This window comes from Pteropus vampyrus, unplaced genomic scaffold, assembly GCF_000151845.1.
Source record: "Pteropus vampyrus isolate Shadow unplaced genomic scaffold, Pvam_2.0 Scaffold125, whole genome shotgun sequence".
Taxonomy (NCBI): Eukaryota; Metazoa; Chordata; class Mammalia; order Chiroptera; family Pteropodidae; genus Pteropus; species Pteropus vampyrus.
Window position 1 is genome coordinate 860,112 of NW_011888906.1, and position 13,691 is coordinate 873,802.

General features: G+C 39.3%; 2 protein-coding genes across 2 annotated transcripts in view; both read right to left on the minus strand.

Moving 5' to 3' along the window:
- The window catches only part of RBL1 (RB transcriptional corepressor like 1), a 52,833-nt gene extending 47,775 nt beyond the window's left edge, over positions 1-5,058 (minus strand). The window contains exons 1-2 of the mRNA XM_011366624.2: positions 4,609-5,058; positions 1,430-1,563 (exon numbers count right to left, since the gene is read on the minus strand). Coding sequence (XP_011364926.1) covers positions 1,430-1,563; positions 4,609-4,764 — 290 coding nt within the window. The 5' untranslated portion in view covers positions 4,765-5,058. The remainder of the gene's footprint in view (positions 1-1,429; positions 1,564-4,608) is intronic.
- Positions 4,828-13,691, minus strand: part of MROH8 (maestro heat like repeat family member 8) — a 49,247-nt gene continuing 40,383 nt past the window's right edge. The window contains exon 18 of the mRNA XM_023534449.1: positions 4,828-4,955. Within this exon, the coding sequence (XP_023390217.1) occupies positions 4,828-4,955 (128 nt within the window). The remainder of the gene's footprint in view (positions 4,956-13,691) is intronic.

The window sequence follows — 13,691 nt, forward strand, 5'->3', positions numbered from 1 at the left end:
TTTTATGTGGTCAGTGATGAGAAACATTGATAGCTATAAATAAGATTTTTTTTATATACTACAATGGATAAAGTTTTATTCAAGTAAAAAATTACTTGAACTCCATAAATCTTAATTATACTCTTTTTATCATCAATGACAAAAATTGATATAGAAGTTTTAAAAATTGTCTTGACTTTGTTATTTTTCCGCTTATAGAAACCAGAATTATTCTGAGAATTTTTTTAATTTATTATGAACAGAAACCTAACTGCCCTCCCTGGATAGGGCATTAAAGTTTATTTCCTTCTACCCTGTAAACCCAGGATAGCAACCAGACAACAACCTCAAATAGTTCTGTCACAGGTATAAAACCAAGAAACAGAGCACATTAGCATCTATCCAAATCTGGATCACTCCATTTCTTTTGTTTGTATCCAGGCAATTAGCTCCATATGGTTGATACTAGAGCAAGTAAAAGCTATAGCCAAGCCCCACTGATTGCTTAGCAGTTGCTAGGAAAAAAAGTATTAACCATACAGGAGAGAAACAGGAAAACATCTTGAACAGGCGATGAAAATTGACATCACCAATGAGAGGCAGATGGATATCATGTGCCTCCAGATAGTGATGTGCTGAGGATACAAAATCACTTCTATAGTTTTGGATTTGGAAATGTATAACCTACATCTAATCATAAGGAAACACAAGACAAATCCGAAATGAGGAACAATCTATTAACAAACTATATGGACTATAGTCTTCAAAATGTCAACGTCATAAAAGACAAAGGTTGTGGAAATATTCCTGTTTAAAGAAAACTAAAGAGACATGATAAGTGAATGTAATACTTGATTTCAGATTGGAGATCGTACATTTTCCTGAAGGAAAAAAATGATATTAAAAACATTACTGGATCAAATAGCAAAACTAGAATGAGATGGTAGGTAAAATTATTGTAGATTAAATTATTTTATCAATGTTAACTTTGCTGGAGTTGATAACTGTACTGTAGTTATTTAAGGAAATACACACTTAAGTATTTAGAGGTAAAGGGCTATAATGTACTCCACTTTGAAATGGTTTCAGAAAAATATTAAGAAAGAAAGATCAAATGATAAAGCAAATGGGGTAAATTTTAATAACAGCTGAATCTGGGTTAAGAATAAATGGCTGTTCTTTGTGCTTTTCTTATTTTTTTCAACTTTATGAAAGCCTGAAATTATTTTCAACTTTTAAAAAATTAATGAAAAAATTAAAGATACAAAAGATTTATTATAGGGGCCTCAGGCTAAAGTCAGAATTTGAAGAAGAAAGGCAGTTGAGAATTGAGAAAGAATATCTACATAAAAAACTTAGAATGAAGTTAAATGATTTAAAATAAAGAAAAATTAAATTCTAAAATTAAATTTATGACTTATAAAACATTTGAAAAATTAAAGTGCTTTACCTTAATTTAGCTGAACGTAGTATTCTGGTAAGTGAAACACAATTTCCCTCCATGATACCCTTTCCAACTGTAGGAATAATGCTTTTGCGGCATGCGACATATAATGAACACGCCAACCAGTGTATTACTTCTCCCTGGCAGGCAAAAGAAACAGCAAAATAAATATATTATGTTAAAATGCTTGAATTCTAGAACCAGAAGAGATCTTAGAATTATCAGATCTAATTTTCATTCTGTATATAACAGGTCAGAGAGTTGAAGATATCTGCTCAAAGTTACAAAGCTTAGTTAGTTGCAGTAATGGGCATAAAACTTCTTAATCTCAGTCCTGTATAACATGCTAAATAAGTATTAGTCCAAAAATAGATCTCTCACCTATACTCTAAATCTAATATTATTGAAAGAGTTCTCTTAAAATTTCTCAGCATTAGCTTTTTAAATTTTAAAATACCAGTCATGGCCTTGATGATGCTGAAGTTCCTTTCTACCATTTTAGTTTTGTTTCTTTTTTAACTAGTTTGGCAGAGAAAGAAAAGAACAGAGTAGAAAGATGACAAGGGAATCATCCATAAAAAATTAATACCTATCATGCACAATATAAAAGAGACTGTCATTTTTATGAGGTAAAAATCTGGGGATTTACCCCAGTATTTAAAATAGTACGTGTAGCTCTCTATCTTAGCAGATACCTCAATTTACAATGCTACAAAAAAGGTGACATCTGGGAATTCAGCACTCAAGTCTACTGAGATAGACTGGAGAAATCTTCAAGCTAGAAGCACTTCATGACTTCATTGCTGAACTATATGTGAAATTTAAGAGTCAGACACAAATCTCACAGCACAACATACTACTGTTCCTATTCACTGTTCTGCCAATCCTCTTAAGACCAGACTCTAGAAGGAGAAAAAGATTGATAGATTTCTCATGATAATCCTAAAGGGATGGGCAGATATGGGTGGTCAATAAAACTAAAACCCAGTGTTCCTATCTTAAAGTAGTGGGAAGTCTTATTTTCTTAAGGCATTAAATGAGGCAGGCAAGCTTATGACTGAATATTTTTAGAAGGCTTGAGTAATGAATTATTTGGGAATAGTATCCAAGTATAATAGAGGCTACTAGATATAGGCTACTAGATGAAAACGACATTAAGATAAAACAAATTTAAGTACCAAAATTACTGCTTTGATTCCCCTCCCCCATATTATTCATTCTAATTCCTTAATGCTAGGTCTTAGAAATACAAAGATGGTTTCTGACCTCATGAACCCCAAGTCTAGAGCTAAGAACAGATATTATCTATAATTGGCAAGATATATGCTATAAGGAATGAAAATAACATGTTGTGGGAGAATATAATGTAATATGATTTTGAACTAGAGATCTGGGGAGGATTCAGAGGAAGACTTAAAACTGGTAAGTAGTAAATCACCAAAATGTAAAGGGCGCAGGGAAGGGCAAGGGGAAAATGAAGAAGGAGCTTGTCAGGTAGAGAGGGGTAGGGACAGGGGAAAGAAAGGGTTTCTTAGGAAGCAGTAGATTTATGAAAATGCCTACTTCAAGAGGCTTTCACCAAAAACAAAGAAAAAGAAAAAACTGGATAGAATAAACACTCACAAACTCTTAATTCATACATCTGTGCTTTCTAAATCTAATATTTAAAAGGTCCTGATCATCTCTTCCTAACTGGAGATCTAGCTCTTCAATTTTCCCTGGGGTTGTCAGTGAAGGAAAGTTTCCAAATAGAGGGAATGGCATGGAGAAAGCACACAAGTGGGAACGAGCCTGGCATATTCAAGAATCTGAAAGAGGTGCCTAGTTTAATGCCTTGACTACAGTTGGCACTCAGTAAATGTTTATTGACTAAGAGACTAATGAGGACCTAGGGTGTCAGAAATGCTTTCTCAGACTTTAAAAAATCCGTCTGTTTTCTCTGAGAGGCCATAATTCATAATCTGCCTTACTTTCTTAGTCTTTCCTCAGCTCTCCAGTCATGCTACCCATGGATACAAATCACTGTCCTTTACCCAATCTATCCAGTCCTACTCTGGAGACATAGAGGAGTCTCTCTTGGATCCTTTTCCCTTATATATAGACACACATATACTCACCTCCAAATTCCCAACTCTATACCTTTAAATCCTGCAATTATTTCACTGGGTAGTAAGTCGGTGGAGCATTCTATTAGTCTAGCCCCCTTGGATGAGGAAAGCCTTTGAGTATAAGGCCACTGGAGTAATTGCTGAAATACACTTTATCACAATTCTATGCTTGTCTGAGTTTCTATAATAATTAGAAAAATGACCCAGAGTAAGACAATCCTCTGCGCCTTCATATTATTCCCTGGAAAGCAAGTATAATACCCACTGCTCTGCCATGTTCAGAGTTGTTGCAAGGACTAAATGCAAGAATGGCTGGGAAAAATTTAATGATAGCCTACATTTAATTTCGTATCATATAATGATAGCCTGACCCTGTGCTAAAGCATCAGGATAATATAAGCATCCCCCTCTGAGACAGGAGGAACCTGGAGCTGAGAGCACTGAACGAATATTGGCTTTGATCGAACTGCTGTGCAGTGCTGTGCCATAAAGTGAACTACGCACACCTCCGCCCTACGGAGGCGGAAGGGTGGAGAGCTTAATAAACGGCTTTAGTCTGGCTCCACCACTAACCATGTGACCTTGGGCAAGTAACAACCTCTCTGGGGCTCAGCTTCTCATCTGTGAAATGGGGATCACAGAACGTATTCAAGAACTTGTAGCTAGAACTGAGATGACATATTTAAAGTGCTGGGCGGTGATATCTTGGCACACACGCAATTCATTATAGCTTTTGTCATTATAGTATTTGGTTTTTTAATAGATTTAAGGACAGTGTCATGACGTCTGGGGCGCTTGGTGGGGAAAAGTCTGATCTAGAGTCTAGGGGACCCAAGAGTGGCGCGTGACCTCGCACAAGCCACTCCTTTTCCGTACTTCAGTTTCCCGCCTCAAAAAAAAAAAAAAAAAAAAGAAGGATCAACATTCGCCCTCTCAGTTTCGCACTCCGCGGCGCCCAGCTGGGCGGCGACCCTTCTCGGTGGAGAAACTCCCACTGCCCCATAGGTAGGGTGGGGGCGGGGCGCGGGTGGGGCCTGGCGAGGGTCGGGTCCGGTCGCCCCACCTGCGGCCGCTCACCTCTAGACTGTAGGTACCCCTGATGGCGGTGAAGTCGTCCAACGCTTCGGCCGCACTCCCCTCGTCCAGGTTCAGCTCCTGGCACAGGGCCTGCAGCACCTCCCCAGCCGCCGCGACCACCGCCGCCCCGTCGGCGTGGGGTTCGTCTTCGAACATCCCCGCAGGCCCTGCGGGCGGCGCGATCACAGAGACCCGGCTTTTCTGTCCCGCCTGAGTGCACTACCCACAACCACCCGCGCCAAAGCGCGCGAAAATCGGCAGTTTTGGAGTGACGTCTATTCGATAGTCTGCATCCGCATTTCTCCTCGAAAAAGTCCGTTTCTCCTCCAGGGTCCCTAGCAGTCCCTCTTCGGAAACGTGATAACAAGACGGACCCCGGGGCCTGAAAAAAACCTGGACTTAGCTCTTGGCGGGCAGCGGCGGGCACAGCCGGCGGGACACAGTGGCAGCGGAGGGGTCAGCAGTCAGCGCGGAGTGTCTGCTGGGAGTTGTAGTCCACATCCTGCCTTGAAGCAGGCAGCGCGGCTCTTTGAATTGAGTAGGGCTGGGCTGTCTTTTGCTAGATGGCCTCTTTTTTCTTAGAGAGAAGGCTTCTCTGTCTCACCAACCCATAGGCCTGATTTGTCATCGCTCCGCGGCACCAAACATGGTTTGAGACTTGCTCCTTGAGTTAGGAGATGGAACAGAAAAAATGGTCTCTTGACAGTGGGGGGCCTCAGTGGACTCTCCTCAGTGTCTCCAGCGCCCAGTGAGTGGTCTGTGGAATAACTGAAGGGTTGATGAGGCAAGGATATTAGGGGACACATCCTCATGTGTTCTTGATCGTTAAATGAGGCTTGATCTGGACTAATAAAAATGCGATAAGGGGGCCCTTTCTCAACTCTCTGGCCCCTGGGAACCATTCCAATAAAGACAGTCATTCCAGACTTAGAAATGGCCTGAGCAGAAGCCTGAAGGCATGGAACTGGTCTCGAAGCTTACCCTTCTGCTCCACCAAAACCCCTTCTTCAGGAAGAGCCAGAGTAGTCTTTTTAAAAGGTAAATTAGAGCATGTGACTCCTTCACTCAAAATCCTTCAGTAGATTCCTCTTGTCTTTAAAATATGCAAACAAGAGCCCGTTGTTGCTTGGATGAGGGAATGAATCACCAGAGACAAAAATGGAAGACAGATCAAGGTAGGTTGCAAAGCACCTCATATGCCCCACTAAAAGCCTGGACGTTATCAGTGAAGGTTTTAACGAAAGAAGGTGATAGATAATCCGTGTTTTGGACAGATTCCTCTGGCTGCAGTGTGACACATGGATTGAATGGGGTAGAGACTGGAGGTATGGAGATGGTGGACTGTCCAGCTTAGGAAGAAGCCAGCCTGGAGAGAGCTCTTTGGCCTAGAACTGAAGGGAGCACTCCTGAAAAGGGAGGAGTCCCCAATAACATAGGTTACCATCCGGGCCAAGAGGGTGAAAGGTGTTGCTGTTAACTATAAAGGGAGTAAAAGCAGAAGGATCTGATCTGATCTGTTCTAGAACTGTTTGGGACGCTTGTAGAAAGTTTAAGAGGAGGCTGTTGGACCCTGGAAGGTGGCCTCTTGGAACTAGGGAACCAGCTACAAGCTGTGTCTCAAATGAGTAAAAACTCAAATTCCCCCCCAAAACTCAAACAACTCCCCATGTGGTACTTCCAGCTCTGCTTCCTTTAGAAATTACTGCTGCAGTAGACTTCAGGACCATCTCATTATTCTCTTGGCACATGGTGTCTGCACGGACTCTCCTATGAGTTTTTACTTAGAGGACTGGTTATGGGCAGTTGTGGGGGGACTGTCTCCAATGCCAAGGGGTCTGTAACAGGGGTTATCATCCCTCCTAATTCTCTTGCCTGTCAGCAAAGAAATGTCAGGATTAGCGGAGGTAAGATGGATGAAAGTCCTCCTGTAATGGTTCATTTGTTTTTTAATAAAGCTATAGTGCTTACTTAAAAGAGAGTTCCAGGAATGGGGACACAGCCTGGACATGAGGATTTGGGAACGTTCAGACAGTACCTTAAGCTAAGGGAGCAAGTTCATATAAGGGAGTGTGATGGCATGAGAAGAGACTTAAGGATAGAACTTTCAGAAATTACCAACATTTCAGGGATGGGCAGAATTTTGGAAGTGAATTAAAAAAAAACTAGCCACAAAGGCATAAAAATGAGCAGTAGCTCAGAGGCCAAGAGGTACTCCATGGAGTCCAACACTGCAGAGAATTCAAATAGGTTGAGGAATTCAAAATTTCATATGTTACCATTCATATGTTTAGTGACCTTTGCCAGAGCCCTTTTCTTTAGCACGGTGCAAGTGGAATCCATATTACTATGCCCAAGGGGCTAATGGAAAGAATGTCAGAAAGTTGAATTAGGAAGTAAAAACTTCTTTTTAAGAAGTTTGGTGGAAGAGAGACAAAGGGAAGGGTATTTTCTAGGATAGGGGAAACACAACCATGTCAATAACCAGGGACAGGAGCAGGCAAAGAGAGACTGAAGATTTAAAAAAAAAAAAAGATAATCCATGAAGCCAAGCCCTGGAAAGAGTAGCCAAGCTGGGAATCTGGGAATCCAGAGCACGGCCTTCTCTTCATAGCTCCTGTCTGGAAAGTGATCACCTTACATCTAGATTAAGCAGACCTACTATGTGCTCTACTGAGTGGAAAATAGAGCAACTTGCAGTAGGGAGTTGAGAGTGGTAAAGATTTGGAACAATTGTTGAGAAGTATCACTGGGTCTGTCAGATTCAAATATCATGGTTGGAATTTTTTAGGAAAAAGAGAGTAAAAGTAAGTTCTCCGTGCGATCCTGGCTTTTAAAGCTGGTCTTGGGCAAGATCACAAGACTTGAGAAGCCTCAAGTTGTTGGCCTTTGCCATAACTAATCAATCTCTTTTTAAATCCAGATCAGAACTGCAGAGGGTGATTCTGGGCCTTGCAAAGAAACCAGTATAAAAAGAACTAGATCTCAGGAATTCTAAACATAGTTTGGTTTTCAGTGAGTTGCAGTTACATGTACTATAGCCCATTTCTTCTTTGCTACTGAATTTGATTCTTTTGATTCTTTTCCCACTTCCGGCATACTAACTCCTGGAAAACCTTCATTTCTTCATTCCGCAAATGTTTACTGAATGCCTGCTATGTGCAAGATACTGATTCTTCCTGTGCTGTTACTTTCAGATCATCCAGACTTGAACTGAGGGGCATACTGGCTAGAAAATGATCCAAGAACAAAAGAAACATGTCTCAAAGGTTATCCACCAAACAAAAACTGAGAAACATCATTTGTTTCTTTTTCTTCTCTTCAGGGCTGAATCTGGACTCTAACTTGGACTTTGAATAGGTCACATCCAATCCATTTTCATCTTCTATCTCTTGATTCACTTCATCTGTCACTCTTTACATTTAATCACTCGCTCTTATGACTTTTCCTTTTGCCATGTTATAATTCTCAGATCGTCCTGAATTATTAGGAAGTACAGGCATTGGAAATGAGGCCAAGATTAAAAATACTCTCGACCCTTATTTCCCTTATGAAATAAAGCAGTACCATTTTCTCCCCTCTTTTGGATGGTAACTAAACTATGTCATTGGTTTTCAATAAACAGTACAGCCATATTCATCAAAAAACCCGACTCATGCTGTCTTGTTATCACTGAATCCCCTGTTCCTTCATCCCACACATTAATCTTGGGCATTCCTCCTCCACTAGGTTTCTAGTTTCTCAACACTTTATGTTTTCTCTTCCAATCCATTTTATATTTAGTTACTAGTCTAGTTTTTCTCAAGCAGCATTTATATTATGTCACTGTCTCAAAACTCTTCAGGGGTTCACTATTACCAGTTGAATCAAATTTAGGTAGCTTAGCATTGAGGATAAGTTTGTCAGATCCAACTTCACCTGCATACTTTTCTTTTTCCTTTTATCAGTATGCTCACCTACTTTTTTATCAGGGTTCATGGTTTTGTTTTGTTTTTCTTAATATCCAGTGGCATGCCCATTTAGCACTAACTGGAAATTTTTTAAATAGAAAATGAAGTATGGGTAGTGAAATAGATTTTCTCTGCCTCTATTTCTGATCCAGATATATCACAAAGGTTGTTTCTATTTTAATCCCGTTGTGTGATAGCCTCTATGTTTAGCCTCCCTATTGTGGTTTAATATTTCAGAGTTCCCCAGAGCATATGTCCAAAGCCTAATTAAGACTTTCAGAGGCTCCAAGACTAAAAAGATTACAGTGTACACTTCCAAATGTAATTCAAAATATAAACAATTCTAAACAAAATAAGTGTAAGAAAATACAATAAAGTTCATATTATTTTTCTTGATATGGCTATTTCATTTTGAAATTCTTTCAAAAAAAAGTGTTTTGTTTTTTTTTTTGTCCCCTGGCTTTTCTATGCTCCTTAAACAGGTACCTGATGAGCACATGCCCCTCTTAGGAAAAAACTACTCACCTAACCATCTAACTGTCAAAAAAAAGCAGTTGATAGTTTGAGGGAGGGGCAAATCTTCACCTCATCATTCTTAAAGTTCTTGTTCCTCGAAGGAAAAACTAAAGTCGTGGTCCTATTAAAAAGCGGGGTTCCTGCAGGGAAAGTATTACCAGCCCTAGTCACAAGGACAATGAAGTGATTGTTAATACCTACTTTAGACTTGGCTTAAGAAATGAAAAACTGAAAAGCCCGATTTAACTTAAAAATGTTAATTCTAAGGCCTTAATCCATCAAAATCTATGCCCAGGGCACTCAATTTTATCACAAGAAGGTATTTTGGAATAGCATTTTCTTTTACATTTTCCTCTAACAGAGGCTTTATTCTTCTTAGAACCAAAATTTAGGATCACTTTTGTTTCCCGAATCCATACATTAACTTGGGTTTCATCCTGCTCCCCTGTAATCCCCAAGAAGCTGGAAAACAATACGATTAGCGAAAAAGCACCCCAGATATTAGCCCATAAGCAGAAGTCATGGTGGAAAAGTCAAACCATATGACAGGGATGTGTGTAACACCCAAAGATAGCAATAGCAAACCATCTTGGTAAGATTATCCCTGTTGCTTTTTTTCCTCATTTCAATTTCCTCACTCAATTTAGAGAAACTAATCCCTTTTCTTCTTTGAAACAGCTCAGGCAGTTACCTAAGGATCTTACTGAAAAAAGTTCAGAGGATTGGAATCAAGAAACTTAAATCTAAGTCCTAGATCTGCTACTTAAGGGTTTTGTGCTCTCTGGCAACCCTGAGCCTGTTTTCTCATCTGTAAAATGGCGATCACAATGATATTTAAATTATACAATTAATGCAAGGTAAAAAGATAATGTGAAAGTTCTATACAAATAACAATTGTTACTGTTTCCTCTACTGTTTTCCTACTGTACCAGGAATAATTGGCTGCTTTCTAACCAACTCTAATCTACTTTATTTCCACACCTTGACTGGTGTCATCTCAATCAATATAACTGATTCTCAAATGTGTGAATTTAAATTGAATAGCTGAGATTAGGAATGGGTCCACTCAGAGCAAACAGATTGAAGATTATATATACATGCATCTGTATAAATATCTCTGCAAAGGATACATAAGAAACTGGGAATTGTGGTTGCTTATAAGGGAGAGGAATTCAACAGTGGTGAGATAAGAATAGGGAAAGCTACTTTTTACTGTATCTTTTTGCATTCTTTGAACTATGCACTTACACTAAAAATTAATATGCTATAAAATAAATAGATCATCACCCTTGCATGCTATGATACTTAAGATACTTTTTCTACTACCTGTTTTTATTAGTACGCTCAGTTAATTAAAAACCGCATCTAATAACTTCTAAGCATTTTGTCATTTTAGAAACTATTTTTCTCTGTATATTTGATTAAAAAAAAAAAAGACAAAAAATACCAATAATGGACCATGTAGGAAATGGAGGTTAAATGAAGATTAAAACTCCACCGGACAAGTGTTTCTGCTCCTTTACCCCAGAGGTACAAGTGCATGAAGCATGCATATCCCTGATTCTCCAATGAGGTCAAAACTGAATCTGTCATCTTCTCCCCAACTTGCACTTCCATGGGGATCCCTTGGCTCAAGGAACAGCACAAGAGGCTGCCCAGTGCTCAGAGAGAATCCTGACGTCATCCTGTTCTCCTCTTCCTCACTCCCCACACCCCTTGAATTTTTCCCATCCTAGAAAAGCCACTCCATGAACACTTTTCCTTCCATCTTCCTCTACCCCCTTCCCCTTCCATCCATCTAAGTTAAAAAAAAAAAAAAAGGTTTGAATTAAATTGCATATACAATCACGATGTTTAGGACTAAGGTCCTAAAGTTTGAAATGCAATAGACAAAAACAAAACCTAGGTGTGTTTAGACCATTTCAGATGTTAACTGAATTAATAACTAAAGTAACAGACCAAAGGCTAATTTCCTCAATATATAAAAAGCTCCTTATGAATCAACATGAGAAAGACTAACCTCTTCAAAACTGGGAAAGGATTTGAATAGTCTTAGAAAAGGAAATAAAGATGACATTTAGACATGAAAAGATGCTCAACCTTTCTAATAAGACAAATGCAAATTTAAACCACTAGAAAACTATTTTCTAACCTATGCAATTGCAAAAATCCAAAAGTTTGAAAAACGTTTCAGTGACTCCCCATTTCTTTCAGAGTTAAGCCAAACTCTTTGTCATGGCCTACAAGTCACTAAGGATTTAGATCTGGTTCCTTATACAACTTCATTTCCCTCTGTCTTAATTTGCTACTCTCTCCTTTCTCATCCCACATTAGTCATACCGACCTTGTGGTCCCTTAAATACCCTAAGCAACCCTAGTGCTTTAGGACTTTTGAAATGGCTGTTTCCTCTACCCAGAATGTTCTTTCCCTAGATCTGCCTCCCTCACTTCTTTCAAGTCTTTGCTCAAATATCTCAATGAAGCCTGTTAACCACTCTATTTAAAATTGTACTCTCTTCTACCCTACAGTCACCATACTTCTGATTCCTTATACCCTGATCTTTTTTCCAGATCATAGTCCAGCTTCTAACATACTTTATTTTACGTTTACTTGTATATTATTAAACATTATATTACTTCCCTCCCCCTGCTAGAATATAAACCTCACCAAGGCAAGGATCTTATTCCTCGAGGTTTCCTAATTACCTAGAACAGTGGCTGGCTAGGAGGTGGGGAATTTCCTTAGAAGGGTAGCAGGTCCACTTTCTAGGGTATGGTAAGTAGCTAAAGCTGAATTGGAGGACTTTGGTGTATGTTAGGATTCCTTGACACGTGTTTCTCGTAATTGCAGGCTGACTGGGGTGGCCTCCTTTTTGCAGGTCCTGATATATGAATTGACTATCAATATCCATAGGAGCCATTTCAAACTAGTGCTGTCTTCCTTAGACCCATCAGACAAAAAACTCTATAGGGTGAGAGACAGTGTAGAAGACATAACTGAATCATTCAGCAATTGGCACTCGGTGTTTAAGCTGGGCAGTCATCACTAATTTTCAGGAAGGACAGAGTCCATCACTTTGTGTTTTGCCTCTAATCCTTTTCCTCTGGATTAAAGATCTGGAGAGGGTTTGGGATGAAGTAGGGAAAGCAGCTGCTTTTATGATATGGTTTCAGGGATGACAGGAAAATCTCTATTCCCTACCGTCACCTCCAACCCAATCTCCAAATGCCTGCTCTCTCCATCCTGCCCAGTAATGCCTAAAATTTCTTAGAGGTTCATGCCTTTGGCTAAAGAACTCTACTTTGTTAAAAAACAAAATCTCTGGAAGAGTTAACTTTATTAAGTCTAGCATTAGTAATCACTTATACTAACAGTGAATTCACCAGATCTCTTCTTGAGAGAGAGAGATTTAAAAAAAAAAAAGAGCATGGAGATAGAACCTGGAAGAAGGAAAGAGGAGGAAGCTGGAACAGGCAGAGAGATTTGACCTATTTTACAGTTGTACCTAGTGCAGTTTTACTTGCGAGGAACGATGCCAGAGAGATTCTCCCCTCCCCCAATCCCATCTTTTATTTACACGATAGTTTCTTTCAATAAGAGAGAGAAAAAAGCATTTCTTATAAGTTTCTCAGTATAAGAAGGAAAAGCAATGCTCAAAATTTCAAATGTGAAAATTTAAAGTAATAAAGACACAGCTGGGCCAGTAATCGATAATCAACAATAATTTTAATAGTACATAATGAAAATAAAGCCAAAATAGTCAGTTACATTGAACTTTTATTTCAACATATAACACTTAAATGTCCAGAAATTTTTATTTTGTATAGGATGTACATCCTATCTTATTAAAAAAAATAAAATGAGGTACACTAACTTTTAGGTAGGAAGTGTTCAAACTTTGTATTTATTATATGAGGTTCAATAACACTTTACAACATTTGTTTGAGTATGTGAGTTTGGGGCATGAGTTCAGCAACTGAGATTAATTATAAAATAAATCTGCATTTATTCACATGAGAGAGAAAGACCAGATTGGGGAGGAGAAGAGCAGTCCAGCCAAGGATGTGTGCTTTGCAGCCAGACTCCTTGAGTTTGGCATTTACTAGTTGTGTGACCTCGGACAAGTCCTTTCATGTTTTATTCTTCAGCTTACCCATCTGCAAAATGGAGATAACACATGGAGTAGCATCAGGATTAAAAGAGTTAATCATATAATTTGCTTAATCTAGCTCATTGTAAATACTCGACAAGCCTTACTCATTTGTACTGGATAATCCACAAAATGATAGTGGAGTTGCATGCTGTGGAGTGGAATTGGATGCATGCTGTGAGACCAAGGAGAAAGCAGTGAAGAATGCAAGTAACTCAAACGGGCTTGCTGCACTGAAGGTTAGCACCCAGTAGCCACTCAAAGTGTACTCTTGGCTGTGCTCGAGGGTGAAGATTCAGTCCATCAGACAGCCAGGGCCTGCATTTCAGTTCAATCTCCTGACCGGTAGGCTCAAATGTGAATACCTCTCTTGGGCAGGGATCCTATCCTCTTGAAGCCATACTTGACATACTGTCACAACCCTCAAAACATCCAACCCACCATGAATCATGGAGGAATTTGTTCCTAC